General features: G+C 52.0%; 1 protein-coding gene and 1 long non-coding RNA gene across 2 annotated transcripts; one reads left to right on the top strand and one right to left on the bottom strand.

Annotated features, from left to right (window-relative positions):
* Positions 1 to 6,971: 6,971 nt before the first annotated feature.
* RPN1 (ribophorin I) lies at positions 6,972 to 15,356 on the bottom strand (the record flags this gene model as incomplete). The annotated part of the gene is made up of 10 exons (XM_035337726.1): positions 6,972 to 7,558; positions 8,614 to 8,859; positions 9,344 to 9,463; positions 9,616 to 9,754; positions 10,024 to 10,123; positions 10,455 to 10,647; positions 11,603 to 11,812; positions 12,298 to 12,604; positions 14,148 to 14,212; positions 14,973 to 15,356. Coding segments are annotated over 10 exons (1,947 nt in total), but the record flags the coding sequence as incomplete, so codon positions are not given.
* A 78-nt stretch (positions 15,357 to 15,434) lies between these two features.
* On the top strand, positions 15,435 to 18,681 carry LOC118173302. Its single transcript, XR_004754116.1, has 2 exons — positions 15,435 to 18,206; positions 18,337 to 18,681. It is a non-coding gene; the product is annotated as an uncharacterized LOC118173302 (long non-coding RNA).
* The last annotated feature ends 7,446 nt before the right edge of the window (positions 18,682 to 26,127 follow it).

The following is a 26,127-nucleotide window of genomic DNA, read 5'->3' as shown; positions in this document are numbered from 1 at the left end:
GCCGATTTGTCTTTCAGCACCTCCTCTCTAAATCCTCCTCCTCAGGCCCCTCTGGATGCCCTCAGCTTGTAAGATCTCCCAGAGGTACCAAAGTCTATGAAACAAACAAACAAAAAATGCTGGCTTCACCAAAGAGATGCCGAGCATCACCTCTCCTCTCCCTGCTCCAACTGCTGCCACCAGGAGGCTGCTCGGTGAGTAGTGACCATGAGGCTTTCGCCCTGGCAGCGTTTTTGGGGTGCCAAGGTCTCTGGTTGTGGCTCCAAGCCCAGCAGCACCTGGACCCCTCCAGTCTGGACCAGTTCTGAGCAAGAGGGTGAGAAGTGCTAGGGCCACGTGCCCCAACTGATGTCTTTCTCTCTCAGTGAGGACGTGGTGTGGCTCCTGCTCTCCCCATGTGCTCACTGCTCCTCTGCTGCCTTTCTCAGTGCTCTGGGAGGTGTTAGCAGGGGCCCTCCTCTTTTATATGTCCCACACATCACTGAACTTCTCTCTGAGGCTGCTCCTAGCTCGGAGCGGCGTTCTGCAGCCTGCAGCTGCACGTGCGTAGCACAGCCGCATCCCTGCTGGCCAGGCGATGCTCTGCACCCATGGCTCTGCCGCACAGGCCACCAACACACACAGCCCCCGTGTCCCCATGAGGAGGACGCTTCCCATGTCCTGCGGAGCCCCTGGAGCAGCGGAGCTTTTTGGCAATTTTGGGAGATGGGACAGACATTATGTGGGGCCATGCAAACAGCGTTTGCTGGGGATGTTTCTCAGTTGGAGCCATCAAAGATGGGTTTGTCCCACGATGGCAGGCAAGGCCCGTGCCATCCCGGCCAAGCTCCACAGCCTCCACGTGCACGTTCACAGCCCTCAGGAGGAGGCAGCGCCTCCAAGGCACGACTCAGGGCTTGGCACAAGATGGCAGCGGGGCCAGCCCGGGGGGCCAGGGCCGGCAAGGGGTCTGCGGTATCCCTGGTGGGGTGGGCAGCCTCCAGCAGGCCTGGAGAGCCGAGCAGCCCCGGAGGAGCTCCCCGGGACCGGGGAAGTTTCCTGTTTGCTGCCCGTGCTGAAGCATCGGCCCCGCAACCGCTGCCGGGCCCGCGCTTCCGGCCGGGGCTCCCGCCCGGAGCCCCCCTGCACTATCAGCTCGCCAGATGCCTTTTTCAGGATACTGTGGTAAAACTGTGCCGGGCAGGCGCTGTCATTTGGGGTTTTCTCTCGTGTCAGCCTCGAAGACAAATTGGGCAAGGAGGAGCAAGAGGGGAAAGAAAAAATAAAATTAAAAAATAATAATAAATAGAAGAAAGGGAGATGCCGGCTGCCATCCGTCGGCGGGGCCGGCCCGTGCGGCGGCGTGGCGATGGGTCCCCCAAGCGGCGTGGCGGCGGTGGGCAGCGTGGCGGCAGGACGGGGCGGCCGCCATGGCAGCATGGCCTCCCCGGGCGCTGTCGGCCTCTAGTGGTGGCCGCGTGGTGTCATGGCGGTGCTGCAGGCCGCGTGGGTCCCACCAGCGCCACGGGGCCTTCAGCCTTCCCTCCTGGTGGGGCTGTCTGGTCTGGATGTGGCCTCAGGGTGCTGCCACCTCCATCGGGGTGTCATCCTCCACCAGGACATCGTCATCCACCAGGACACCATCATCCAGCGGGACGCCGTCATTCATCATCCATCTCCCTCCAGAGGGATGTGGCCCACCCTGTGATGACGAGGGAGCAGGAGCACCACGCGCCTGCCTGTCCCCATGTGGCACCCAGCAGCACCCAGACAGGACTGGGTGCCCCAAAGCATCTGCAGTGCCCTCATGGCTGCTGCTCTGTGGCCGCCTGATGGTGTTGGGCATCTGTTATACTGGGCAGACTGGGAGCTGGTGGTGGGAAGGCAGCAGTGACAGTGCAGGGAAATCTGTCTGTCTGTGGAGCTGTGCAGGGGGCTGTCAGAGCCACCGTGGGGCTGGGGGGCCCACAGCGCTGGCACAAGCATGGTTTCCACCCTGGGAGAGCAGAGAGGGCCTGGGAGAAAATGTCCTTGGGGACCCAGAGGTGCAGAAGTGCCAGCTGTCCCACAGCGGAGCGGTAGACGGTGTGAATGGTGGCACTGGGACAGCAGGGACAGCGAGGACCAGCGGGCAGCACAGGCAGCCGTGTGCCACCCCTGCCAGGCAGGCAGCCGTGCTGAGCCAGAGACCCGAAATCATGGCTGCTCGCTTTCACCGGCAAATCTTGCATTTGTGTGGTTTCCTTTTCCTTCTCCTACGTACTCCTTTTTCCTTCTCTCTTCATGTTGTTCCCTTTCCTGCAGAGGCGAATTTCAGCCCTTCCAACCTTTGGGTTCCAAACTCTGCACAAGAGCAAAACTAATCAGGGAGTCCCAGCAGGGCTCAGCGTTAATTACCCGTGAGATGCTAATCTGCTGGAGGGTCTCGAGTGCTCCTTCAGCCGAGCCGTCCTTTTCCTTTTCCTTCTGCTTTGCAATTCCCCTGGCAGATGCCTGCTGACTCCCCACAGCCTCCCAAGGCAATTTGTGCTGAACAAGATCACGAGCTAAATTCCTAGCCCAGAAAAGCTCCTGTGCAGAGCACAAGAGACAGAAAAAAAGCCCAGCCCTGCTGCAGCCTCTGTCTGCTTTCAGAGGCAGCAGGAGGATGGGAGTTGTCTTTTCTATCAGCCAGAGCTTCTGCTTGGGGTTCCCCGTGCCCCCAGGTCCCAGGTTAGATGGCCTGAGTGTAGGTGAAGGAAATAAGACAGAATGCTCGTGCCTGGATTCCCTGGAGGCAGTGCCTTCTTGCCTGCCCAGTGCTGGCTGTGACGTTCTGGGAACCTTCCTGGCTCCAGTTCCTCGCACTTGATGAGCAGCCAAGCCTGAGAAAAAATAAAATAAAATAAAAATAAATAAATTAAAAAAAAAAAAAAAAAAAGGATATCCTTGAAAAGCAGCAGCTGGAGTTCAGGTGGATCCCGAAACCAGCCAGAAATGGTGCCAGCGAAGTCAGCCTGTGCCTGGCTGGAGGCCTGCTGGGTGTGCTCAGGTGGCAGAGGTGACACTGGCTGTGGCAGAGGTGGCAGTGCTGAAGGACGCAGTGTTTGCAGGAGGAAAGTAAGCACAGCCCGAGCTACCTGGAGTAGAGACTGAGCTTCCCGATGGCTCTGCTGGTGGGGACTCTGTGGGTCTGCCCTGCAGCAGCTCCTTCCTGGGCTGTCCATCCTCAGCAGGCACCCTGCGACATGCGCCTGGAAGGGGACTGCTTCTCTGCTTGTGGCTGGGGTCTGAGCAGGGAAATCACTTTGAAACTTCCTTGGATGCATTTAGGGTTTGTCCAACCCAGCCACAAGAGAGATAGCGAAGTTGGATTCCCTTGAGCCCTCAGAGACGAGGGAGAAGATGGCAGGGACTGGACAAGCTGCCAGGACAAGTACCCTGCCACGATCAGTCACAGGCAGAGCACAGGGACATCCCCTCCAGCCCCCTGGTCCCAAGGGATTTGTGTGATGACAAGGAGGACGTGAGGGGCACATGATGTGCTGAATGGGTTTGGAGGATCACAGGGGCTGAAAGGTCCCCCTGTCATTCACAGACATGGAAACAAAAACCAGGCCGGCTTTCCCAACCGTAATGTTTCTGATTTCTCAGCAGGACTTGGCTAGCCGCTGGGGGGAAACGACCCTGCGAGCCACAGCTCTACGTGCAGTGGGGTCACTGCAAACCAAATTAGCCCTTTTTCTCCTCCCCCACCCCTTAGGTTGGGGGCTGTAACCTTTAAATTTGGAGAAGGTAAACAGCTGCAGCCCTAATGACCCTGTCTGTGGCCATCAGCTGCTGTTTCTCTGCCTCTCCTCCAGCCTCTGAGCTCCTGGTAGGTGGTGTGTGTTTTTTTCCCCTCCTTTTATAGTGTATTCTCAGGAGTAAATTTGCAGGGATCCAGAAATTGCTCTCGTTTCTAGGTCGCTCTGCTGCTGAGTGCTTGTTAAAGGGGTTCCCCGATGGACGTGCTGCTGCAGGCTGTTGTCACCGGTTGTGAAAACTCAGCTGCCCCTCTTGTGGGGCTGCATGCCCTGGGGTACGGGGTGCCTCCTTGCTGGGGTCCCTAGCAGCCATGGAGGCTGCAGGCTCAGGGGAGCAGGTACAAAGCCTGGGGACCTCCTGGGAGGACACAACTCACCCTGGGGGTGTCACAGAGTGTGTGTCCCACCCTATTTCGTAACCCAGTTGAAAAGTGTGTTGTATTAATGGACACATCAATCTGGTTCACTGGGGGTGGGGTGCAGGAGCATAGAGGTAGGGTCTGCCTCCCCGGGGTCTTCTGAACATCAAACGTACCCTCACTGAGCCCCAGAGTGGGGACATCCCAGGCCACCTGCCCTCAGTCACCCTCCCCTACGTGAGAGCAGCACTGGGGGCAGTGAACGGGCTCAGTTTGCACAGAGGCTGCCCGAGGAGGGCAGCAGAAGGGAGCTGCAGGGAGAGGAGGAAAGTCTCTCTCCTCGCAGAGGCTGCTTTATTTTCAGCCCCTGGAACTGGGGCAGCTGTCCTTGGGGACTGGCAGCCTTTTATTCTGGGGCTGTCTGCGCTCGTCCCTATTTATAGCTGGCATCTCTACAGCCGCAGCCTCCGCTAAGAAGCGGGATCTGAAGCTACCCAGCAGGCACGAGGGCTGAGCTGTGGCGTTGATCAAGAAATTGGGAGAGGGACGGACAGATGTGGAGGCATAATATCCCACCGTGCCCCTTTGATGCGATGGGCACAGTGCGCTCCCTGTACCCACAGGAGGTCGGGCTGCTCGGAAACCAGGCAGAGAGGGATCGGGGCAGGAAGGGCAGCGCTGCAGGGGGAAGTGGGAAATTAAGGATGCCGCTGGGATCAACGGTGTGCTCGCTCTTTGCCTTCCCCTGGAAACCTCCCTGGGTGGTGTGTGTGTTTTGGCATGATGGGTGAATGGGGATTTACTTGGTTTTCAGCTGCTTGTCAGCCCCAGCTCAGGCAGGCAGGATGCAAGTTTTGAGGTTCCCAACGGCGCCTGCAGGGGAATTGGAGAGGCAAGGATCTAGGTGAGGTGCCCACCTGCCCATCCTGCTGTGGGGTGAGGTTTGTGGGCATGGGAGGGAGTGGGAGCTCAGACAGCACGGTGGGTGCCTGGGCCTGCAGCAGAGCACACCACTTCTTTGGAAGCTCTGTGGCCTGGAGCAAAGGGCTTTCCTACTGACTGTAAAAAGAGCAAAGCACCCCAGAAAAGCTTGAGTAGTGTAAGGACAATTTGAACCCAAGATAACAAGTGACAGGTGCTCTGGCCCCAGCCTGGGAAGGTTTACTTTTTCCTTGAGAGCAGGCCAGGTGCCTGCTCTGGTCTGAAACACCATGCTCCTTGCTCTGGGAGCCCTGCTGGAGGGGCCACGGGGGCTCTTTGACCCCCACACCGTGACCACCATGGGATTGCCACCTTGGGGTGGGAACAGAGGGGGTCAGGGTGCCTCAGGGTCTCTCTGGGATCTGGATTTGTTTGCTCAGCCAAGGAGGATTTTCCCATTGCCACCAAACACCCCAAGGTCACAGAACCTGGGCTGAGGGTGTTGGTGGTGGTCCCAAACAAACAACCCTGCTGCAAGGATCAGGCTGCCTGAGGTTTGGTCAGCATCCATGGATGCTTTCCAGGCTCCTGGTGATGCCAAAGCCCCCTTCAGGCTGAGGAGCCGAACCAAACATCCTCCTCGTGCCCCTGTCCTGTTTGCCTGGGGCTGGCCCCAGCCTGGGAAAGCCCTGGGGCAGTGGGTGAGGCTCCAGGTAATTAGAGATGAGGAAGCAGGACTTCAAAGTGGGCCAGGTGCAGTCACCATAGGGGTGGTGAGGCCACAGGGTTCTCCTTCTCCCTGCCTTGGCCCCTTCCTGCCCAACATCTTTTAATGAGGGCAGCAGGTAGGTGCTGTTTAAGTGGCACCTTGAAAGCCACCTCCACCCCACAGCTCAGGGCAGGAAAGATGGAGGGACACGCACCCCATTCTGCTCTTTTCTGGCCCATTCTGTATCAGGGTTTCAAACCACTTTGGCACAAAACTAAGCCATGCAATTGCAGCAGGGAAGGCCTGTATCGCAGCTCATGCAGCCAGCTCAGATTGGATCAGAGGGTGTTTAACTGTGCACTGAAGCAGAGGCACAGGAAAGTTTCTTACGTGACTGAAGTTCAGGGAATTGCACGCGGTTGTAAACCCTTCCTCCCACTCAGAGGTCTGACCAGAGAAGGGCTTCAGTGGTGATAGATTTGAGAGGCAGAACCTGTTTGAAATGGCTGCAGGACCAGCTGCACCTCCAAGGCTTCTCCTGAGAAGCTTCCCTAAGCAGTGCCCTGCCTTCTGGTTAGCATGAGTGTGTTTTGCTGCAGCGGCTAGAGGCAAGGGCCTTGTTTCTGGGAGGATGTGATGAACCTCTGAGGCTCTGAAGCGAAGCGCAGGATTGATCCTCCTGTTGCTCACTGTGGAGGAAAAGCATTCTGACTGGGAAACAGGAATGGGCTACAGCCTCATTACTTCTGGTTGCTTCAGGTCTCCTGCACTTCCCTCCTCGTTTAATAAATGAGATCCACTGATTGAATCCATATTACCTAGAAGGAAAGACACGGCTATTTGGACAGCAGCTGCCAGGGACAATGTAAAACAGGACAAGTTTGTATTTTGTATGCTGCCTTCTGCTTCCTCCATCCCCTGTGCTGACAGCAGGGAGTGGGGATAAACGGCGGACTGAGAGAACTGCACTGCCTACCCCTCACATAGGACTGAGGTGGTGCAGGACCTGGAAAAGCGATGTGCTTAGCGGACAATGCAAGGGGAATTCTTAAATTGGTCTGAGGAGCAAGGGCTGGTCCTGCTATTTGTGAATCCTACAGAATTCCTTCTAAATAAGCAAAAGACTGCAGAGGGGCATGGACACCCAGCTCCTCTGCACCAGCCCCTCAGCCTCCCCCCCCACCCGGAGCCCAACATAAAGAGGCGAGGCAGTGGAGGTTTTATTTCAAAGTAGAACAAAGGTGTCTTTAATTCTTTCTGGAGATGCAACATTTGGATTTGCCACGAGCGTGTCTGTGCTCAGGCTGGTTTGTGTGCGTTTAGTCAGGACACATCTATACAGGGAAAACCAAAAGCAGGAGACTATTTTATAACCAGGCCGAGTCTCACCTCTGGTAAAGAAACCCTGTTGCCCAGCCCAACAGCATGACGGTGTGGTCCCTTGCACAGCAGATATTGCTGAGCAGATAGGCTCTAGAGAACAAAATCTAAAAATAAAATATACTCGCAGGTATTTTTCACGGCAACTTTTTTCCCTAATTTTGCTGGGATGGAGTTTTGGCTCAAAGTGTATCCAGTCCCAGGCTTCTCATCTCCTTTCACCCGACCGCTAAACCGGCGCGTTACAGTGCATCAAGGATGTTGTCAATTTTGGTGACCAGATCCTGGCGCTTGTTGGAATGCACCTTCTCGTTCTCAATGTAGGTGTCCTTCTTGAGCTTGCCAGCTACCAGCCGCTCGGCTTCAACTGAGGACTTGAGAACAAGCTCCTTGACTTGGCTGTCCAGCTTCTGAATCTCACTTACCTTATCGAGTGAGAAAGGAAAGGAATATGAGAGGAGAAAAACAACCAACCAACCAAAAAAAACAACACATCCTTAAGTGAAGCTGAAATAGATGATTGAGCTGGAGCAGAAGGTGAAGTCAGCGCTAAGTGGAAATGTCTCCAGTCCCTGAATGTTGCCTCCTGAGCTGCTGCCTCTTTCTGCCATCACGTTATGAGGAACAGCTCATGAATGGATAATTAAGCAGTGCAGATAAAGTGGCTCTGAGGACCCAGGAGCCATACTGGCAGGAAACAGATGCAATGACTGTTAAAGAGTGCTTAATGATGGATTTTAAAGGCTTTAAGCTAAATTACAACTATGACAGCTGGAAGATGTGCCCCTGCAGTTAATGTTAATGGTGTGTGAGAAGCAGCGCTATTAAAGACAGAGCTACTCCTTGAGATAACAGATTAAGAAAGGTGTCTGTTGGTTGAATGGACCTTAGAGATTAAAATGTCCCCTGCTTGGGGTTAGGTGGATGCTCCAGGTAAGTGTTGAAATACAGTGGATGGAGGGAAGGACAGTGGGTGTGCTCACTCTGTCACAGCTTTCAATGGTGCATCAAAATACCCCGAGGAGCATCATGTTACTAAAAATCTGTCAGCACTAAATTCACACATGCAAGAAAATAAGAGATTAGGGAGAAGACTTTGGTTTGGCTGGTGTGAGTAGCAGAGTCATAACTGATAATGTGTTGATAGTTTCTATTTTTGCCCAAGTTTCATTGCCATGAGCTCAGTAACAAGCATCAGGACTTCGTTACAAGAACGTTAACCTGCACCCATGCAGAAGGTTTTAGGGGCTGTTTAAGAAACAGCGCAAGCAGCTGTTTGCCAACAGCACTTACAGGGCTGCATAACCAAGATTACTGCAAAAAGGAAAAGAAAAAGCTGATCTTCACACTCTCTGGCAGGGATCAAGGTACTGGGGGGGGAAGGGCGAAGATACAAGCTGCAGAAACCAAACCTTAAATGAAGTTGCCTGGAATATTTAACAGCCAATACCAGAACTTAAAAAGAATAATAAAATCTTACTTTATCACACAAGTCAGAGCCTTCTGTCTTCAGTTTAGATTGCAGAGCAGCTATTTCATTAGTCAGGGCCTTGTGCTCCGTCTCCAACGACTTCTTGCCACTGTTCAGGGTGGAGATGTCTCGTGACTGCTTGTATTTATTCACTGCTTCATCAAAATGACGGTACAGCCCAAGCCTCTTGTTCACCAGAGTAAGCACTTGCTCTGTGATGCAGGCAACCTTCATCCTAGCTTCAGCAGCTGGATCCTAGAATAGGACAGAGGAGATCAAAGCAGTCGTATCTCTGATCCGCGTCAAGCCGTGCCTGAAATCTGCCACAACTATCACAGAAACTGCACCCTTTGTGATGAAGTCAACTGACAGCAATTAGCCAAATGGAACAAGAACCAACATGGGCAAGCACCTTTCAGATTTCGTCCTAGCCCAACAAATAGTTTGACAAAAGGTAAGTAAAAAACATTGCAGAAAGAGACCTACAGATGTCCCTGTTTATCAGAGATAAATCCCTTTTTATCTGAAGGGCAAATCTCAGATTATAGTCATAGTACACCAATTCAAGCCCTGCATGAGTCTCAGTGCTCAGGCAGCATAAAAACTGGACTCCATTTGAACGTCTAGTAGTGTATCCAATCTGCAGAAATATTCAGGGAGAATTATTGGCATGAAAAATCTCCAACCATCAGCTGAGTAATCTATTAACATTCCTAAAGGGTTCTTCCTCATACAGCACCTTAGTGATGGAGAAATCCAACCTCACGTAGACAATCACAGTGAAGAACAAGATGTAAAAGGCTCCAACCACCAACAGAGGTTCCTGCAGCATCAGTATTTTATTGAAGGTGTAATGAACCTAGGAGAGAAGTTCAAAACATTGAGCAGTGATCCGTGTTACTACGGGGGAGAAATCGTCAGGCAGCAGCAGAACTGAAGCCCAACAGGGGCTGTCATGATGGATACAGAGGAGGCCCAACTGGTCTAACCATGCGGAATGGCCACACTCACCACGATGTCTTGGATGTGCTGCTCCACCAGGTTACTCTTGTGTGCCACTATAACTGGGCGTCCAAAAGTGTCCAGGTATGTGTAGTGAAGCTCGTCTGAAGCACGACTGATCTCATAGGGGCTGTCCACATGGATATTCCTGTGGATAAAGCCAGACAGTCCTGTATGATTCTACACCAACTGAGATGATGTAACCTGGCACTTGGCTGGCCAACTGTGGCCTCTAGCACAAGGCCAATTATGCGGTTTAAACAACACTCCAAAAGGAAGCAAAGCTGTGTTCCAAGGTCTCCTCTACATGCATAGTCATGACATTATTTCACTGTCCGCAGGCCACTAGAGCAGGCAGGAGAATTGCCACCAACACAGCATGTTCTACGGTAACAAGACAGGAGTAATGACACTTACTTGGCACCTTCTGGTAGGACGATCTTGACAGTCAAAGAGTCTGTAACTTGTTCATCGAATACATGGTCGACAAACCTCATTTTCAGAGCATACTGATCACCTAGGAGAATGAAGACAAGAGGGCGGTTACAATTCCGTGAAGAACAAGGGCAACCTTGAAGCTCAGCTCCTAACAGTAGCAAAAGCAGAATTTGGATGGATCCATCGTGCAGCAGGGGGCACTAGTTCACTAAACCTGTATTTTAACCAGATGTCTACAAGAACCTAAAAGAAGCACAGAAAAAAGGGATGGATTTCCATATTCTAGAAATAACTCCTAGCAACTGTTGTTGCTAAGGTGCAGTGTACCATGGTTTTGAATTCTTTACTGTACAGCAACCACCTTTCAACACAGACAAAGGTTTCTTACTCCCTTCCCCTGTAACACCCACCGAGATTGTAGAGGTATTCGTAGCTTGGCAGGTTATAGCCGATGATGTAATGGGTTTTCCATCCCCCAAAAAGCGGGAAGCGGGGACGGATCTCCATCTCTACAGAGTCATCCAGGACAAGGAGGTGGCTGGTGGAGATGTTTCCAATCTCGTCTCTGTAATAGACGTCCTGAGCAGCAGCCGGGAGAATGGTCTGTGTGGAGAGAAGCAACAGCCTGCACTGACTAGGAGTTATTTCCGATGGAACTGGCAGAAACCATAAAAGCTGTTAAGCATCAAGAAAACAGTGCTGCCACATGAGACAACAAAATGGCCATTCAGTTTCACGGAGTGGTAAAATTGTGCTATTACAAGTGATTGGCCACAGAATTGAGTGCCAGTACTAAAATCACCTGGGCTCTAAGTGAATGTGGAAAATCAGCACTTTCTCCAGCCCGGTTTCAAATATACCAGACAGCAGGGGATTCCATCTCACCCACCAGGACAGCAATTCTCCTTTCACTGCAGCCCACTGCTCCTAGATCACTGAGCTCGCTGGCTTTACACTCAGCAAAATGAGATTTCTGTTTGGCTGCACCATCTTAAAGAATTACAACAATCAATCCTGGAGGCCTCAAGCAGTGAGGAAGGTTTTGGTTCAGATGGAGACACAAATGCTTTTCATATCTGGCCAGTAGAGCCACAGCTTTAAGTCTTGTTGAGTGCTTTGTGGGCAAGGAATGAATGGGTGAGTTTCCAACTATTACTGTTCAACATGATATGATAGAAAAGGCAATGCTGAAAATGTGAGGGTAAGGAAACGATGAAGGGCCCTTGTATAGTGGCAACAGGAAAGCAGAGCTGACAATGCAGAGGATTGAGGGGTTTAGAATCCCTGAGACTGGAGAGGCGACAGCGTGGAAAAAATACGTGCCCTGGTATATGCAGTTTCTTTGGTCATCAGATGCAGTAAGGCATGTAACTTCCTATTTCTACGTCCAAAAGCCACTTTTGGCTTTTTGGTATGATTCTTCTCTGTAAACAACCAGAGCTTTAATATTCCTTTACTACTTGGGTATGGCAGAAGAGGACAACTGTATTCTTTCTTTTTTTTTAATCTTTAAGAAAGGGGGAAGCCATGGTGAAAACAAGTAATGTAAAATGCCAACCTTAAAAGACTTAACAGAAGAGATGCCGCTGTCTGGCTGTCTCTGGTAGTCGTATCTGGAGAAGGGCCCTTTCAGCACGGCTCCTGTGTGCTTTAAATCAACCGTCTCTTCAACCGCAATGTTCCCCCAGTGCGACACCTCAATGACTCTGGTCATACTGGTGATGGTCAGGAATGGACTGTTGTTTTCATAGTGCACCTTCAGAGTGTCCTAACACGGAGAAAAGGTAACTTATTAGTCCCAAAGTAAGGTGTAACCTCCCCTCCCAATTATGGGTCTCCATGTCCCCAAGAGAAACTTCCGTGACAAACTGCAGAGCAGGCTGCATGGGAAGCCTTGAGCCACCCCAGCCCAATCCACATAGGATGCTGGACACCGTGGTCACGGGTCACATCCTGCACGTCTGGCAGAGCTGTAACAGTGAGGGGGGGATAAAGGTACAGTCCTTCCCCCGCTGCAAACACACCCCTGGGAGAACCATGCACAAACCACCTTGGTTTGATCTGTGGACACCAGGCAGTGGTCAGTACATGAAGCACCTTGTCAGGGCACGTGCTCCTAGTCTGAAAATAACCTGACCCAGACTGGATCTGGGATTCTTACAGGAAATCCTCTGCTTTCCATTCTCCTGTCTCCGAGACTCAGGTGTAACGATGCTCACTGCAGAGCCACGACCTGTCTGTGCGGACGTTTACCTGGCTGTATGGAGGGATGTCCTTGAAGGGGCCATACTCAATCATGTCTTCTGTGCGGGAAGGGTTGCCCAGCTTGGTGTAACTCTCCACATTCCTGGAGGCCAGTTTGACCCGGGTTGTTTGGGTCTTGGTGAAGTACGGCGAGTAGAAATAGTGATTTCCTTCAAAGACCACAAACTGCTTCTCGCTTTGGGTAATGTGGGTGGGGTAGGGCTGCAGGACGTGTGTGAAAACCATTTCAACAGACACACGGACCTTGGCTCCCGGTGCCAAAGGAGATGGCAGCTTCACAGAGAAGAATTTTCCACTAGAAGAAAGAACAGGTAAGTCATGTGAGGTCCCCCCAAGAGAGCAATCAGATCCAACCCCTGCAAGATCCCCTGTGGATGGGAACTCTCCTGGGATTCTGTATCGGATATACGGTGTGCAATAGCAGCCATTGTTGTATTTGCTCCTCAGAGGCCTACAGATGTCTTATCAAAGAGGTGTGTTTACTCTGGAGTGAGGAAGCAGGAAGGAGGCAACACAGGGCAAACTGTGTTCAGGCACAATTACAGCCTTTGCTTCACAAAGACACCTGGGTTCCATTTTGGAAATGGAATGGTGACATGCTCCCCATCCTCCTTCTGCATTTATAAAGCATGTTTCAGCAGGGTTTTTCCATTCTTCTTCAGATGACAAGAACAATCACAATCAGAGGAAGCATGTGCAAATTTTCAGAAGACAAATCATAAACATCTTAAGCACAAGTTCCCACAAAATCTGTTTATTCTCAGCTTTTTGCCCGCAGCAGCTGAAATCAAGGTACAGTCTGAAAATAAGCATGGCTTTGGACTGAGCTTCTACAGAAGGAGCTGAGGTTTCACCAAACCAGTAAGTATGCACGAGATGGAGCAAGGTGATACAAGCAGAGAATGAACTTCCAAGTCATGCCTGGTGGCCCACAGGCATGATCACGTGAAGAGGCCTGGCCCATCGGAGCAAGGTAACTCCACCTTTACATTAACTCGTTAACATTCAGCAGCACCATGCTTCCAAGCCACTTTAAAAGGACCTTTTATTTCTCAGCAATCATGGCTCATAAATACACGCCCAGTCTTACAACATATGCACAGTATCCAAAGCTTGGCAGAGCAGAGCCCCAGGCAAAAGCCTGCACCCTCTGCTCCTGCAGCAGGGACCAGGCCCACGCTGGGCACAGCATTCAGCACTCTGGGGCTCCGTTATCACAGACTAAGAGCACTTTGGGGACACAGCCAAAGAGCACTTCTCTGTCATCATCACTGCCAATCATTTAGGCCGCAGATGACAGCGATAAGGAAGAGCACGACTGTAGCTATAATGCTTCTCTCACCTGATGGACCTTAATGAAGGAACAGGACATTACTTAAGGCAGAGATGACAAGAGGTTGAGCACAGCTGAACCCCCTTGAAGGCAGCTGAGCTGCATTTCAGAGAGACATTCCAGCCCTTATAGAGCTTTCTTCTCACTAGCAGCCTTGGTGACTGTTGGAAGCAGGAATGTGCTGCTTGTGTTTGGCTCAGTGCATAGATCCAAAGCCACGTACACTACCTCCCAAGGAAAGAGCATCAGAGGGAGGGGAACGACTGCTAAAAGGGCCTTTTGGGCTGCAGGAACTGGGCTTGGCTGCTTGGGCTGTGTGAAGTGTGCTCCCTGGCTCTGCAGCACCCTTGGGTGCAGTTTGAGCACTGACTGATCTTTTCAGAAAGAAGAGACTCTAAGGATCTTCAGGTACGCAGGACTACGGAATATTTCCACCCTGCCCCGAGGAAGGTGGTGCAACACAGATGCCTAACTCCAGGTACTGACCTCAGGGGGTGACACTCACCTTTTGCCCTTAACTTTAGTCTCTCTCACTTCCAAGGTGTTCTCTTCTTCTTCCTCACCCTTTACCTGTTCCAAAACAGACTGATCAGTGTACTGCTGTTTAAAAGAGCTAATGTGACCAGGATAAACCTCATATAGTTCCAATATGCTTTTTATTGGGATACCCCCACAGAAAATACAAGCTGATACAAGTGCGAGTGAGCTTGCACAATAAATAGATACTTTTAAATTTTTTATATAGTGCCTTCATAACTATTTTCATTAGTGCAATGTGGTGAGACTGCCAGAACTGATGCTGAAGTCTCAAACCACTCATGTTCCTTGGTCCCCAAGCCAGCACGGTCCCTGTAATTTGTGCAAATGAGCACCTTGGTTAACTGCTTTCTCTCCTTCTCTTGGGTGTTCCTTATAGGGGCCGAGGAGTGAGAAGGCCGTGGGAATCTATGGCCAGCAAGCCAAGAGGCGATCGGTGCAGCTACTTGTGGGGCTCATACTGAAGCCCCTCGGGGAGGGGCTGCACCGGGCGCTCCGTGGGCTCTCGCTGTGGTGAGCACCGCCCGGTACGGCAGAAATCAGCCTCTCACGGCTCCCTCACCCCTCGGTAGCTCCCACCCTAGCCCCCCGGCCCCCCTTGTCCCTCCTAACCCCACAAACCCTACAGCTTCAGGGCGCAGGGACGCCGGGGGAGCGGCAGGGGCAGCAGTGCCGACGTGTCCTGTGCGGGCGGCGCCGTGCCGTGCCGACGTGTCCCTGCGGCCCCGGGGAGCCCCCAGACCCCCTGAGGGCCCTCCTCAGCCCCCCCGCCCGCCCCCTGCCCGTCGCCCACCTGCACGCCCAGGTAGGCCAGGCGGGGCTCCAGGCCGGGCTCCAGCGCCAGCAGGAAGGTGGAGGCGGCGGTGCCGGCCGCGTTGGCCAGGCTGAGCTCGGCCGAGACCTTGGCCAGGTGGGTGCTGAGGTCCAGGGTGCGCCTCGCCTCGTCCAGCTGCAGGTCGGCGGCGGCGGCCGCCAGGCAGAGCAGCAGGCGGCACAGCAGCCCCGCCATGGCCGCCACACGGCGCGGGGAGGGCACAAGATGGCGGCGCCCGCGCTGTACGGGGAGGGCACAAGATGGCGGCGCCCAGTGCGGGGGGAGGAGGCGCGTGATGGCGGCGCCCAGCGGTGTTTGAGGACCCCCGCTGGGGTAAGGCGGCCGGGGGAGTGCCTGAGTAGAAAGGCGGGGCGGTGGGGTGGGCTCTGTTTTTTAGCAAAAGATGTATTTTGCCTGGGATCCAGCAGGGGAGGCTGGAAAATGGCTAAAAGCTCCAAAAGCCTTTGTTCTCACCCCATGGGCACGGCCCCTAGCCCCACTGTGCCTCCTGGCAGAACTAAGGAGCCACGCACGTGGATGGTTTGTTTCACTGGCCTGCCAAGCAGATGGATGTTGCTCTGCTAGGTGAGGTTTAACACAAGTGGGTTTTAAGCTGGGTTCAAACCTTCCCCTAAAAATCATCCCTAATAGTTAAAAGAAGCCAGAGCAGAGTGCCACAGGCAGCCAAGGCACAGTGTCTCACCCTGAACTGACCTGGTCAAAGAGAGATGGATAAAAGAAAATGTTAGTGGTGTAACACACGACCGAGGAAGGGGGGGGCTGACACTTCACTCCCAAACATCTGAAGCAGATAAAAGCGAGGATCAGATGTTGTCTGCCACAGAGCAGGGCTGTAGCCTAGGAGCCCTGTGGGACAACAGACTTTTCATGTTTCCCTAATGTAATCCAGGGCTTGGCCTTTCTTTAATATCTTAATATGAGTCACAAAGATAATCCCCTGAATTGGCGTGAGGTTGCTAAGTATCAGAAGGGGATTTCCTATGTGTTGTGAGTTTGGATCTGGAGTCAAAAAGCCCCTTGGCTAAGGCTAAATAAAATGGGATGTTTCTTTGCGTTATGTTCAAAACAGTATCACCTTCTAACTGGCCTTCCCTTTCTGCTCTCTCTGTCCTCCCGAGGCGTGGAAGTTTTCTTGACTTCTGTCTCTCCTAATTTAGGCACTAGACCTGTGAATTTGGCAGCTGGCTCTGTTAGCGTCCTAGTGCAAGTGGGTGGTTTTGTCAACATGTTTTGGATGACATCTTGCCACAGCACAGCGGGAGTTGGTTGCAGGGATGGGTGTCCAGCTCCTCTGGCTCGTGCTCCCAGCTAGGGAAACATTCCAGGTCCTCTGCTCTCCAGGAAAAGCATCCTTATCTTTGCCATCTTCTCCAAAGAGCCAGGCTTTGGGGCTGCAGGAACTGGGTAGGCAAGTTAGGGGAGAAACAACTGTGAAACATGGACGGCTGAAGCAAACTGCTGGCTTTAAGTCTGGCCAGCAGTGCTGCATGTGGGGGCTCCCTCCGGTTGTCTGGGTTGGTTTTGCTGTGGAAAGCTCCTCTCCCAGGAACGGCTGTCACCGTTCTTCCTCCAACCCCAGCCTCCATGTCACAGGGAGTAAATGAACTCCAGACTGCAGCTTTAATAACACACACAGCTCCAGCCTTAATTTCCTCTCTCTCCCTCAGGGAAATTTCTTCTGGCAAAGGGAGGGAAATAAATAAGTGCACATTCCCCTTGTGTCTGGAGATAATTGGGCTTCAGTTGTTACATCCAGGGCCAAAGGTTGCTCTCTGATGGATTCAGCCCAGATCCTGGATCTGAGCTTGCCAGCATATGTGACGTTTCAACATCTGACCCATCTCAGACCCCGGCGAGCTCTGAATCAGGCTGTTATATGCTAAACCCGTGTTCAGATCCATTTCTAATTGTGATAATTGAGTCATACTGAGTCTGTATAGTGTCTGTTCCAAGACTTCAGCCCTGCCATGTAGCCTAAATTTATCTTTAGGTTGAAAAGCCGCCGCCTTTAGGATTCTCGCTTGTAGGACAAATTTTGCGCTGCAGGCCCCTCTCGCCGCTGTCCTGCGTGTGCTGTGGATGTTTAAGTTTGCGGAGGGTGGGTATGAAATGGCGTCAGGCTATGGTTACTGGTGCACAGGCTCAGTTAATGTGCTTGCAGAAGGCATCAGAGCAGCAGGCCCCCGGCCAGGTTTGCCGGTTATGTCTGCGAACAGCTCGTGGGCTGTGCCGAGCAGGAAGGGAGAGGCTGGTTTTAAACATGAGAAGTCCTGCAGGGCCCTCGCCAGATGCTGCACTCTAATTGTTCCAGGCTGCAGGGCCGGCGTGGCTCCGGCATCCTTTGCCTCTCGCACCTTGTCCCGACCCAGTCCTCTTGCCTCGGCTGTGGAGGCAGCACGAGGGAGGTGACCAGACCCCTCTGCCATCCACACGTGATACCCTAGCCCCAGATGATGTGCTGCAGGGAGAGCGTGACCCCTCAGGGACACTGAGCATTTGGGAGGGGAATACCCCCAACGGAGCTGGTGCCAGCCAAGCTGTCTGCCAGGGATGAAGGATGAGAGCGGTCTAATTGTGCCAGAGGCATTTATGAGAAATGTACCCAAGGAAAAACCCTATGCTTTTCAGTTTGTAGAGGGAGGATGCCAAACTTAGAGCTGTGTCATCTTGAAAAGCAAATTGTTCTCAAGGAGGAAAGGAGTGGAAGTTATTTTCCTGAAGGAGCATGTTTTCTGTGACCACGGGAGCACGCTTTACCCTGTAGCATCAGGAAACAGGATTCTTCCCAGTGTGAGCCTCGTAGCAGCAGGGAGCTTACACCAGGCATGTAGGGACCATGATATAATGGGTTGCTTTCTGAGGAACCCAGGTCAGGAGCAGATGTGAAACAGGGCTGTGCACAGGCCCAGACAGCAGAAGTCATCCTGGCACCACCTGAGCTTGTGGATGTAGTTGTAATACAGATCTGACCATGATCCTAGAAAATAAATAAAAACCACAAACATGCGAGTGTTGTGATGGCTGGTATAAAACTTGGTGCTTTGGATTTTATTGGGGTTTCACTGTCTAATCCTGTACATGTAAAATCACAGCAGCCTTCTGTCTGCCAGAGGGATGCAGATGGCATTTCTTTCTCACTGCTGCCTGTCCTGGGCCAGTGAGGTTTTGCATTCCCCAGCCACAAGGGTGCAGGTAAGATCTTTTTGACTGATGGCAGAGTTTACTTAGCCTTGCTAAGGCCCTTGAAAAACAGCTGGAGGGAAAAAAAAAAAAAAAAAAAAAAGTCTTCCAGTTTCATTATTTTTACAACCTCCTTTTACAGCCAGTCAGCATGCGCTGAGCCTCTGCCAAACAAAACATGCCGTGATTCTTGGTTTGGGCTCGCCTGTGATTTCCTTGGGAGTGGTGGGCCTGGAAGGGGGGCTCTGGTGCTCGACTGCTGCACTGTTCATCTGCCTTGGAAACGTGTCCTGCCTTCTCACAGAGACAGTGCTGAAGGGTCACTGTCTGCTCGAGGGCTGTTCCTCGGGGGTTTCTTGAAGTTACATCATGGATCTGGAGTGGAGTCTCCTGTAAATGTTCGCCTTTCTTTAAAATTACATCTTTTTGGATTTAAAAAGAAAACATGCTTTCTTAGCTGTGTTAGAACATGAGACTCAGAGGAAAAAAATTGAGAAAACTGTCTGCGTGCAGCAATCAGAGAAACCAATTGTATGAAGCGTTGGGAAGCAGGCAGGGAAGCCTGCCAGAGGAAAATGGGGAAGCATCTGTGAGTCTTGCACAGGGGTGAGACAAATATGTTACAGGTATTGTGGCAATAGTGTGGAAAACATCCCTGCAAGGACACTTCATCTGTATGAAAAGAACATTTAACTCTGTTTTTAAAGCTTGCTAGAAATGTAACCGAAATGGCTACGGACAAGCTCTGGTGGGCTGCTAGAAGAAGAAATCTGCTACACGTGTACAGATTTTGTTACAGGATCAGAGCATGCTTTGGATAGAGGGAACTGAGCTGGCTTAACTGTATCAGAAAATTAGGGTGTGCTCAGGGCTGCCACTGAAGTACCTCCAGGTGCTGTCAGGGCCTGGGTACAGTACCACCTTCCAACCACCCATAAAATGTAATCTGGCCCTTCCGCATCACACCCCAGCTCAAAAATGCCTTTGGCACATTGGTTTCTGTGAAGCCAGAGAAGTCATAAGGAGGACAAGGGCGCAAATCTCGGCTTGAAAAGACAAATGCTGCCTTTCACAGGGACCAAGCGGGGCAGGGAAGGGGCATGCTCTGAGGCTAGGGGTCCTGGCTGTGGGGTCCTGGCTGGCGTCTGCAGGCAGCAGTGCCCAAATAGAGGGGCCCTGCAGCAGTGCTGCCACTTCTTCCCCTCGTGGGCCGGGAGATATGGCTAGTTCCCAGCCCGGAGAGGTGTCACGGTGCCGTGTGTCCTCCCCAGACCCGCAGTGTGCCCCTCCCGGCCCCACACCCCCGTGCCCTTCACCCCCTCCCGCCCCCCCTCCACCGCCAGGGGGCGCCCAAGAGCGCGGCGCTGGCGCGGTAGCGTAGCAGCGCCCCTTGGTGAATAGCGGCCGCTACGGCGGTGGCGCAGCGTGAGGGGCACGGAGCTGGGGTCGGGGGGGGGGGGGGGGGAGTTTGGGGCTGCCACCTCCTGCCTCCCCCTGCTGGCACCGCCGGCCCGGGCAGCTCCAGCAGGAGTGATAAAGGTTATTAGAAGCGAGGGCCTGGTTCCCTTCCTGCTGAAGTGGCGTCCTGTGGTTATTTCTGAGGGGTAAAAGTCACCCCGGTCTGTAGGGTGCGCGTTATGGGGACCCGCTGCAGCGATCAATGGGTCTCACTGCACTGTCACGGTGCCATCCCCATCCCATCCAACAGCTCCTTTTTCTCAGCTTATTCTTGGAAAGGAGAGCGCTTGCGGGTATATTTACCTTGGAAGCCCATCATTCACACGGAAGGTGTTGAGCGTGGCTTCCGAAGCCTCGGTTTGGCAGGGTCTGCCACAGACGGTGGGAAGCTGAGGATCCTGCTAGCAGCACGAGGTCGTCATCCGCAGCTTGGCAGCTCTTGTCCTGAGCTTCCTGCAGGAGCCTTGTGCTTGTGTGATGCTTGCTGTGAGGCAGTGCAGATTTCTCACCAGGTTACTAAATTTTTGGCATCCACAGTCGGGGACTTCACTGGATCGTGCCCTGCGAATGGGGATTTACATTTCTGCAGAGGCAGCCCCGGTCCCACTGCCAGGGTGAACCCAAACCTCTGCCCCACACCTGGTTTTCATGAAACTCAGGGCAGGTCTGTACGTGGCTGTCTGCTGTGGCCCCTGCCAGGTGGCTGGCAGTGAGCACAGGCTGCTCCATGTGGGACCCAACGCAGAGCACTAACCCGCTGCGAGCAGCGTTGGTCTGCGGCAAGGAATGCAATCGCTCTTTCCTGGCTAGAAAAACACTGATGATAAGAGGAAAAAGAAATTTGAGATTAAAAGATCATTCCTTCTCACTCCTTTCTATTTTTTCTTCCTGGTGGGTCTCAGGCTTCTCACACACAGCTCTCCTACCTACCTGCCTGCCCAGAAATGCCTAATATGCTTTTCATGGTGTTTTTCCCTGAGTGGCAGGTACTACTTAGCAAACTGATCCACTCAAATGGAAAGGATGCCAGGCAGGGAGCACACAGCCCCACACAGGTCACCCAGAAAGCAGACTGAAAGACAGCCTTCGCCTCTGCCCTGCACTCCAGCAGGCCAAGCCCAGTTCTGGGTTGGGGTGGCCCCGAGGTCTGAAGCAATTTGGCAGAGGGCAGGAGTGCAGATCAGGCAGAGCGGATGTTCCTCAGGCTGGTGTTGAGCTGGTGTAGATGGGATATTGCATCTTTTGTTGCCTGATTGCTCTCATGTTGGCTGAGGAGGTCACTGAAGGAGACAACCCAGAAAGATCCCGTTCATTTAAACAAAGTAAGAGGTGTTGTTTTCAATTTGCCAGAAATTCAGGCAGGGTTCCGGAGCCAGTCCTGAGCATTCGGACAGAATAATTGAAGCTTTACCTCCCACTTAGAGCCATTTCAGTTTTAGGTGATTGTGCTTTGCGGGACATACCTTCAATTCGGTGGCTCAAGGATTTGCAAACAGTGAGTCATAACTCCCAGGGATCACAATTGCAGCTGCCGGGGCAGCAGGCATTGAGAAGTGTTGTCCAAGATAAAGCAAAGCAAACCTCACTGCCCACACACCCCCCCTTATCCTTCAAGGCTGAGTGTCTTTGCAACACTCTTCAAAAACACGCACACAAAATTATACAGGCTTCTTGTGGTTGTCATTGATACAGAATTTACTTCTTTTAGAGCAGATAAGAGCGGATTGTGAAAATATGTGATTTGGAAGAGCTGAGGCAGATGGATCTGAGGCTCATATGCGGCACCCTGTGCTTGCAGAGAGGGGGTTGATTTTGAGGAGTTGCACTTAGGGATGTGTCTGTGTCCTTCCCAGACAAGTACCAGAAGATCCCTCCGGGCCTCTACAGACCAACCCTGTCCTTTCACATCCAGGATGGACCTGCAGGCCCTGCAGAGAGTGCATGCATCCAGTTTGGTTCCTCCTCATGGAGAGCTTCCCCTCTCCGAGCTGCCTTTGGGATGCTTTTCATCACTGACTCACTGCTAAGGAAGAAGCGACCTGCGAGTCACCTGTACCATAAAGTGTCCCAGTCACAGCGTTCACGTGGCACTGGGCTCCTGTCCTGTGACACATTCTGAGTACAACAACAGCATGACATGGCCACCTTTGCCACAAAACTGCCTGGCTGCAGAGCTCACGTGGCTGGTCCCCTCCATCACACAATGCCCTGCGCAGAGAAGAGCGACAGGACACAACCCATGGGTCCTGCAGTGTTCCTGGCACCACCAGCCATCAGGCTGTCCTGCCCCGTGGCTTCGAACCCACTAGTGTCATGAGCTGGGAAGTCTCAGGCTCACCAGACCTTCACTGTCATGGCTTCAGAGCCTGGGCATTAACAGCTCGTGGAACCTGCTGCTCTGGTAGCACGCTGCTCTGACAAAAACTTGATTCCTGAAGAAAGGTCACCCTGCAAAGGCCTGCACAGTTCTGTGCTGGCAGTGTGCATAGCTCTCTATTTTTATAGAAGTCTTATGGTTTAAAGAATTATTCAGAAACGTCCCTATTTAGAGGGACCCAGATCTAACAAGGTAACTGACTCACTGGCCTCAGGGAAGTTACTTCACCCCCTGGATCATCTTCTTCACTTGAGTACTGAGACCAATCATACGAAATTACCCGGCGTGCTGCCAACGCAGCTGTAAAAATTAATTAGCTGCTATTACAGCACCGGCTCTAAAAGTGGGAAGCTGTTGATGTTGTTGGAGAGCCTCTGTAGCCAGGGAGGCCAGCTGGAAGTCCCACAGGGGCCTCAAGTGATGGTCACTATTTGTGGGACAGCCTCGTGGCATAAATAGGGTATTGGCTCCTTTCTGCCTCTAGCCCGAAGTCTGGACCACAGAAACACCCCTTTGTCCTGTGAAACTTGAGCTTCTTGTGGGCTTTGGCTTCCACCAGTCCAGGCTTGAGGTAACTCTGGTGGTGCCAAAGGGGCAAGCACAAGGCTGCGTGGTGGCCATTTCACGTGGTGGCCATTTTACATGTGGCCCAGCAGCACGTGGTTGCTTCTCCCTGCTTGCCTTGCCATGGCCAGCGCAGGCACTTGTTCAGGAGCATGTCTCCTGCACTCAACATGCTGTCCCTGGCCAGAACACCTCTGCAGGAGGCTGTGACTCAAAGGCAGAACAAAGAAGAGGTTTGGACCCTCATCTCAGAGAGCGAGCTGGCATTGAATGGAAGGTGCCAGCGTTGCCTCACAGTGGTTTTGTGACTTGTGATGGAACAAGGGGAAGCCATGAAACGAGTCCAAAGTCGTTCCTTTTAGGTGCTTGTCTCCTGTGTTTGGTATGAGGAGACATAGCAAGTCTGCCTTTGTGGCACCATAGGCAGGCCCCCACCCACTGCATGCGTCTCAGGGTTCAACAGTTGCATGTAGACTCTTCATCAATGCTCTGTGTTTTAAGATGCTCACCGTCCAGCAGCTGCATTTCATCAGTGAGCACAGATGCTTGTAATCCCTCGTGCTATAATCAGTGTCCTGTGCACCTCGGCTGAAGCGTGGATCAGAGATCTGGCATGAGATAACGTGATTGTAGTTGCTTCCTGTGGTTGGTGTCTGGTGATCAAGTCTTGTCCAGAGCTGGTGCTTTACTTTCGTGTGTTGCTGCTGTAAGACTAAGAAATCAGCTGAGTGCAAAGGAGAAAGCATTAGCAGATTACCAGTGGTATTTGTACTGCAGGCAGGGATTAGAGCTGAGGGCAGGCAAAAGACTGCTGCTGTACTCTTACCAGTGGAAATGCATGTGTGGTCATGCAATAGCAGAAGATTTGTAGCGAACAAAATGCCCGAAGAAGCAGGGAGAATCTGGTTTAGACTGGAGTAAAGCAAAGCGTGACAAAGCTCAGAGTACAAAACCAAGACAGAGTGTTTGCTGCATCTTAGTTCCCTTTTATCTTTTTAATTTTAGTAAGTTGTATCATTATAATGATAATTTGAGGAAGATGGTCTGGAAAGCCAAAGATGGCAAGGGACAAGCACTGCAAAGCTCTTGAGAGGATGGCTTCACGCAAGGACCATGGCACAGTCGGTTTTCAGCGAGCAGTTACAGCCATCGCTAAGCCGATGTGCAGGTTGGGTCCCTGGACCTCTCTGCTGGGTCCCTGGACCTTCCCCTGAAATCAGCATGCTGCAGGTGTTTTTGTGTCCATGCCATTTCTGCTCCCCCTGCCATTTTACAGACAGGGAAGAGTAAGGGAGGATCCCGTTTGGTCCAGTGATGTGTAAAGAGATGGTGTAAGACACACCGTGTTTTATTGCCTCTAATTGGATCGGGCAGATTAGTAAATGGAGATTAGATGTCACAAAAGGAACAAAGGCAGCTGGACACATTCTTACTTCCTGGTTTAGCGGGATGAGTGCATGAAATATGTTAAGGTTTACACGGTGGTAAACGTCTAAAGACTGGTCACTCTAACATGATGGATCTGCTCAGCTCTGTGAAGGTCCCTCAAAGGCAGAGAACTTATTTCTTCTGAGCAACGTTAGTGACTGGGAACAATTGGCATTGGGTTTCAAACTGTTCTATTTTTACAAGGTTTCATAGGGTTCCGATATTATCAAGCGGTCACCATTTGCTTCAGAGGCTACTGCAACTAGCTGTGCTGCTCGCTGTGCAACGCTCAGGTTTCACACAAGCCACATGTTTTTCTGGTGTGGCGGTGTACATAGGTTTGTCTGTACATAGGCAAAACGCAAGAGCCACTGCTCAGTACTTCCATTTGCCACTTTCTTACCGCTGTCTTTTCACTTTCAGCCACAGCCAATATAACCATCATTTGTGCCAAAATACAAGCATCCAGGCTGGATAGCAAGGACCTCCCTGCTGACATTTGTTCTCCCACGTGCCGGGATTCATATGCCCAAGGCAGCAGGATTTTGTCTCGTCAGAGAAAATGCAGGATTCCCACAAAGGATCAGAAACTCATCATGAACAGCTATTGCATGACACAGCTGTTGGTCATGCCAAGAAAGCTAGCAAGTGACACAGGAACTCGGTGCGAGGTTATCCTCTGTGTAACACAAGTATGTGTTAGATGGTGCCAGGATTGCTCTGCGGTAGAGAAGGAAGGAGGAAATCTCACCCACAGTTTGTGATTGTTTTTTTTTTTTTTTTTTTTTTGTATTGTATAAAAAGAAAGAAAAAATGAAACTTCTAGGGATGAGAGCAGATGAACACTTTGTAACTCAACATTAATGTCTGATGCTAACAGCTCAGCGTGTGGCTCTTTGTTACAGGAAATACGGATGGGCAAGTGAGTGGTGGAGCTCTGTCCCACTGGCTGCTGGTGTGCCCGTGTGCCCAGGGCCTCAAGTCCTGGGGTTGAGCTGAATGAGAATCATAAAACCATTTACATCAAAAAAGATCTTCAAGATCATCATTCCAACCATCAACCTGACCTACCGAGTCCCACTGCTAAACCATGCCCAACATCCACGCATCCGTTGACTACCTCCAGGGATGGGGATTCTGCCACTTCCCTGGGCAGCCGGTTCCAATGCTTAACCAGCCTGTCCATGAAGAAATTCTTCTTAATATCCAACCCGAACTTCCCCTGGTGCAACTTGAGACGGTTTCCTCAAGTCTTAACATTTGTCACTTGAGAAAAAAGAGACTGACATCCTCCTCGCTACGACCTCCTTCCAGATAGTTGTAGAGAACAATGAGGTCTCCCCTCAGCGTCCTTTTCTCCAGACTAAACAACCCCAGTTCCCTCAGTCACTCCTCATAATTCTAGCCCCTTCACCAGCTTGCTCTTCTCGACATATACTCAAGCAACTCCATATCCTCCTTGTAGTGAGGAGCCTAAAACCAAACACAGTATTTGAGGTGGTCTCGCCAGTGCTGTCAGAGAAGATACTGTCACAGAATCACAGAATCGCTGTCCTTCTCATCCAGAGAAATTATGCACCTTCGGGAGTTTTTTGTCCGTCATTTTACTAAGCAATGCTTTCCCTCTTTTGTCCAGTCCTTGTTTTAGCCTTGTGTTCTTCTGCTGCTCTGTGTGTAATGGAGGACCTTAAAATTGGTCATAAACTGGATATCATAGGCTCCTGTCTTGTATGGTGGGTTGGTAATGGTGACACAGTCCTGACAATGGGAAAATGGGGGTACAAAACTGACGAGGAACTTGCCAGCGTTGGGTGAGAGCCCACCGCATTTCCACAGCTATAAGCAGTGACGGCGTCCCGCCTCCCACTTCCCCTGCACGAAGCCAGGTCCGTGCATCCAGCTGGCAGGAACGCTACCTACACCGCCTTAATTTTCGGCAGGCGTAGTGCGGGAGCGAGGCGGGCAGGAGCCGGCAGCAGCACGAGGACAGGAGGCCGGCTGCCCTTGGAGCTGCTGCGGGTGCACAGGCTCCGTCTGGTGGGACACCGTCAACGCCCCACCTGCGTGCTCTGCCACGGACGGTCCTTGGAAAGGACTCGTTAATAA

Source organism: Oxyura jamaicensis, chromosome 12 (genome assembly GCF_011077185.1).
Source record: "Oxyura jamaicensis isolate SHBP4307 breed ruddy duck chromosome 12, BPBGC_Ojam_1.0, whole genome shotgun sequence".
NCBI lineage: Eukaryota > Metazoa > Chordata > Aves > Anseriformes > Anatidae > Oxyura > Oxyura jamaicensis.
Note: the sequence above shows the minus strand (reverse complement) of the source record. Positions and strands in the feature narration are given on the sequence as shown.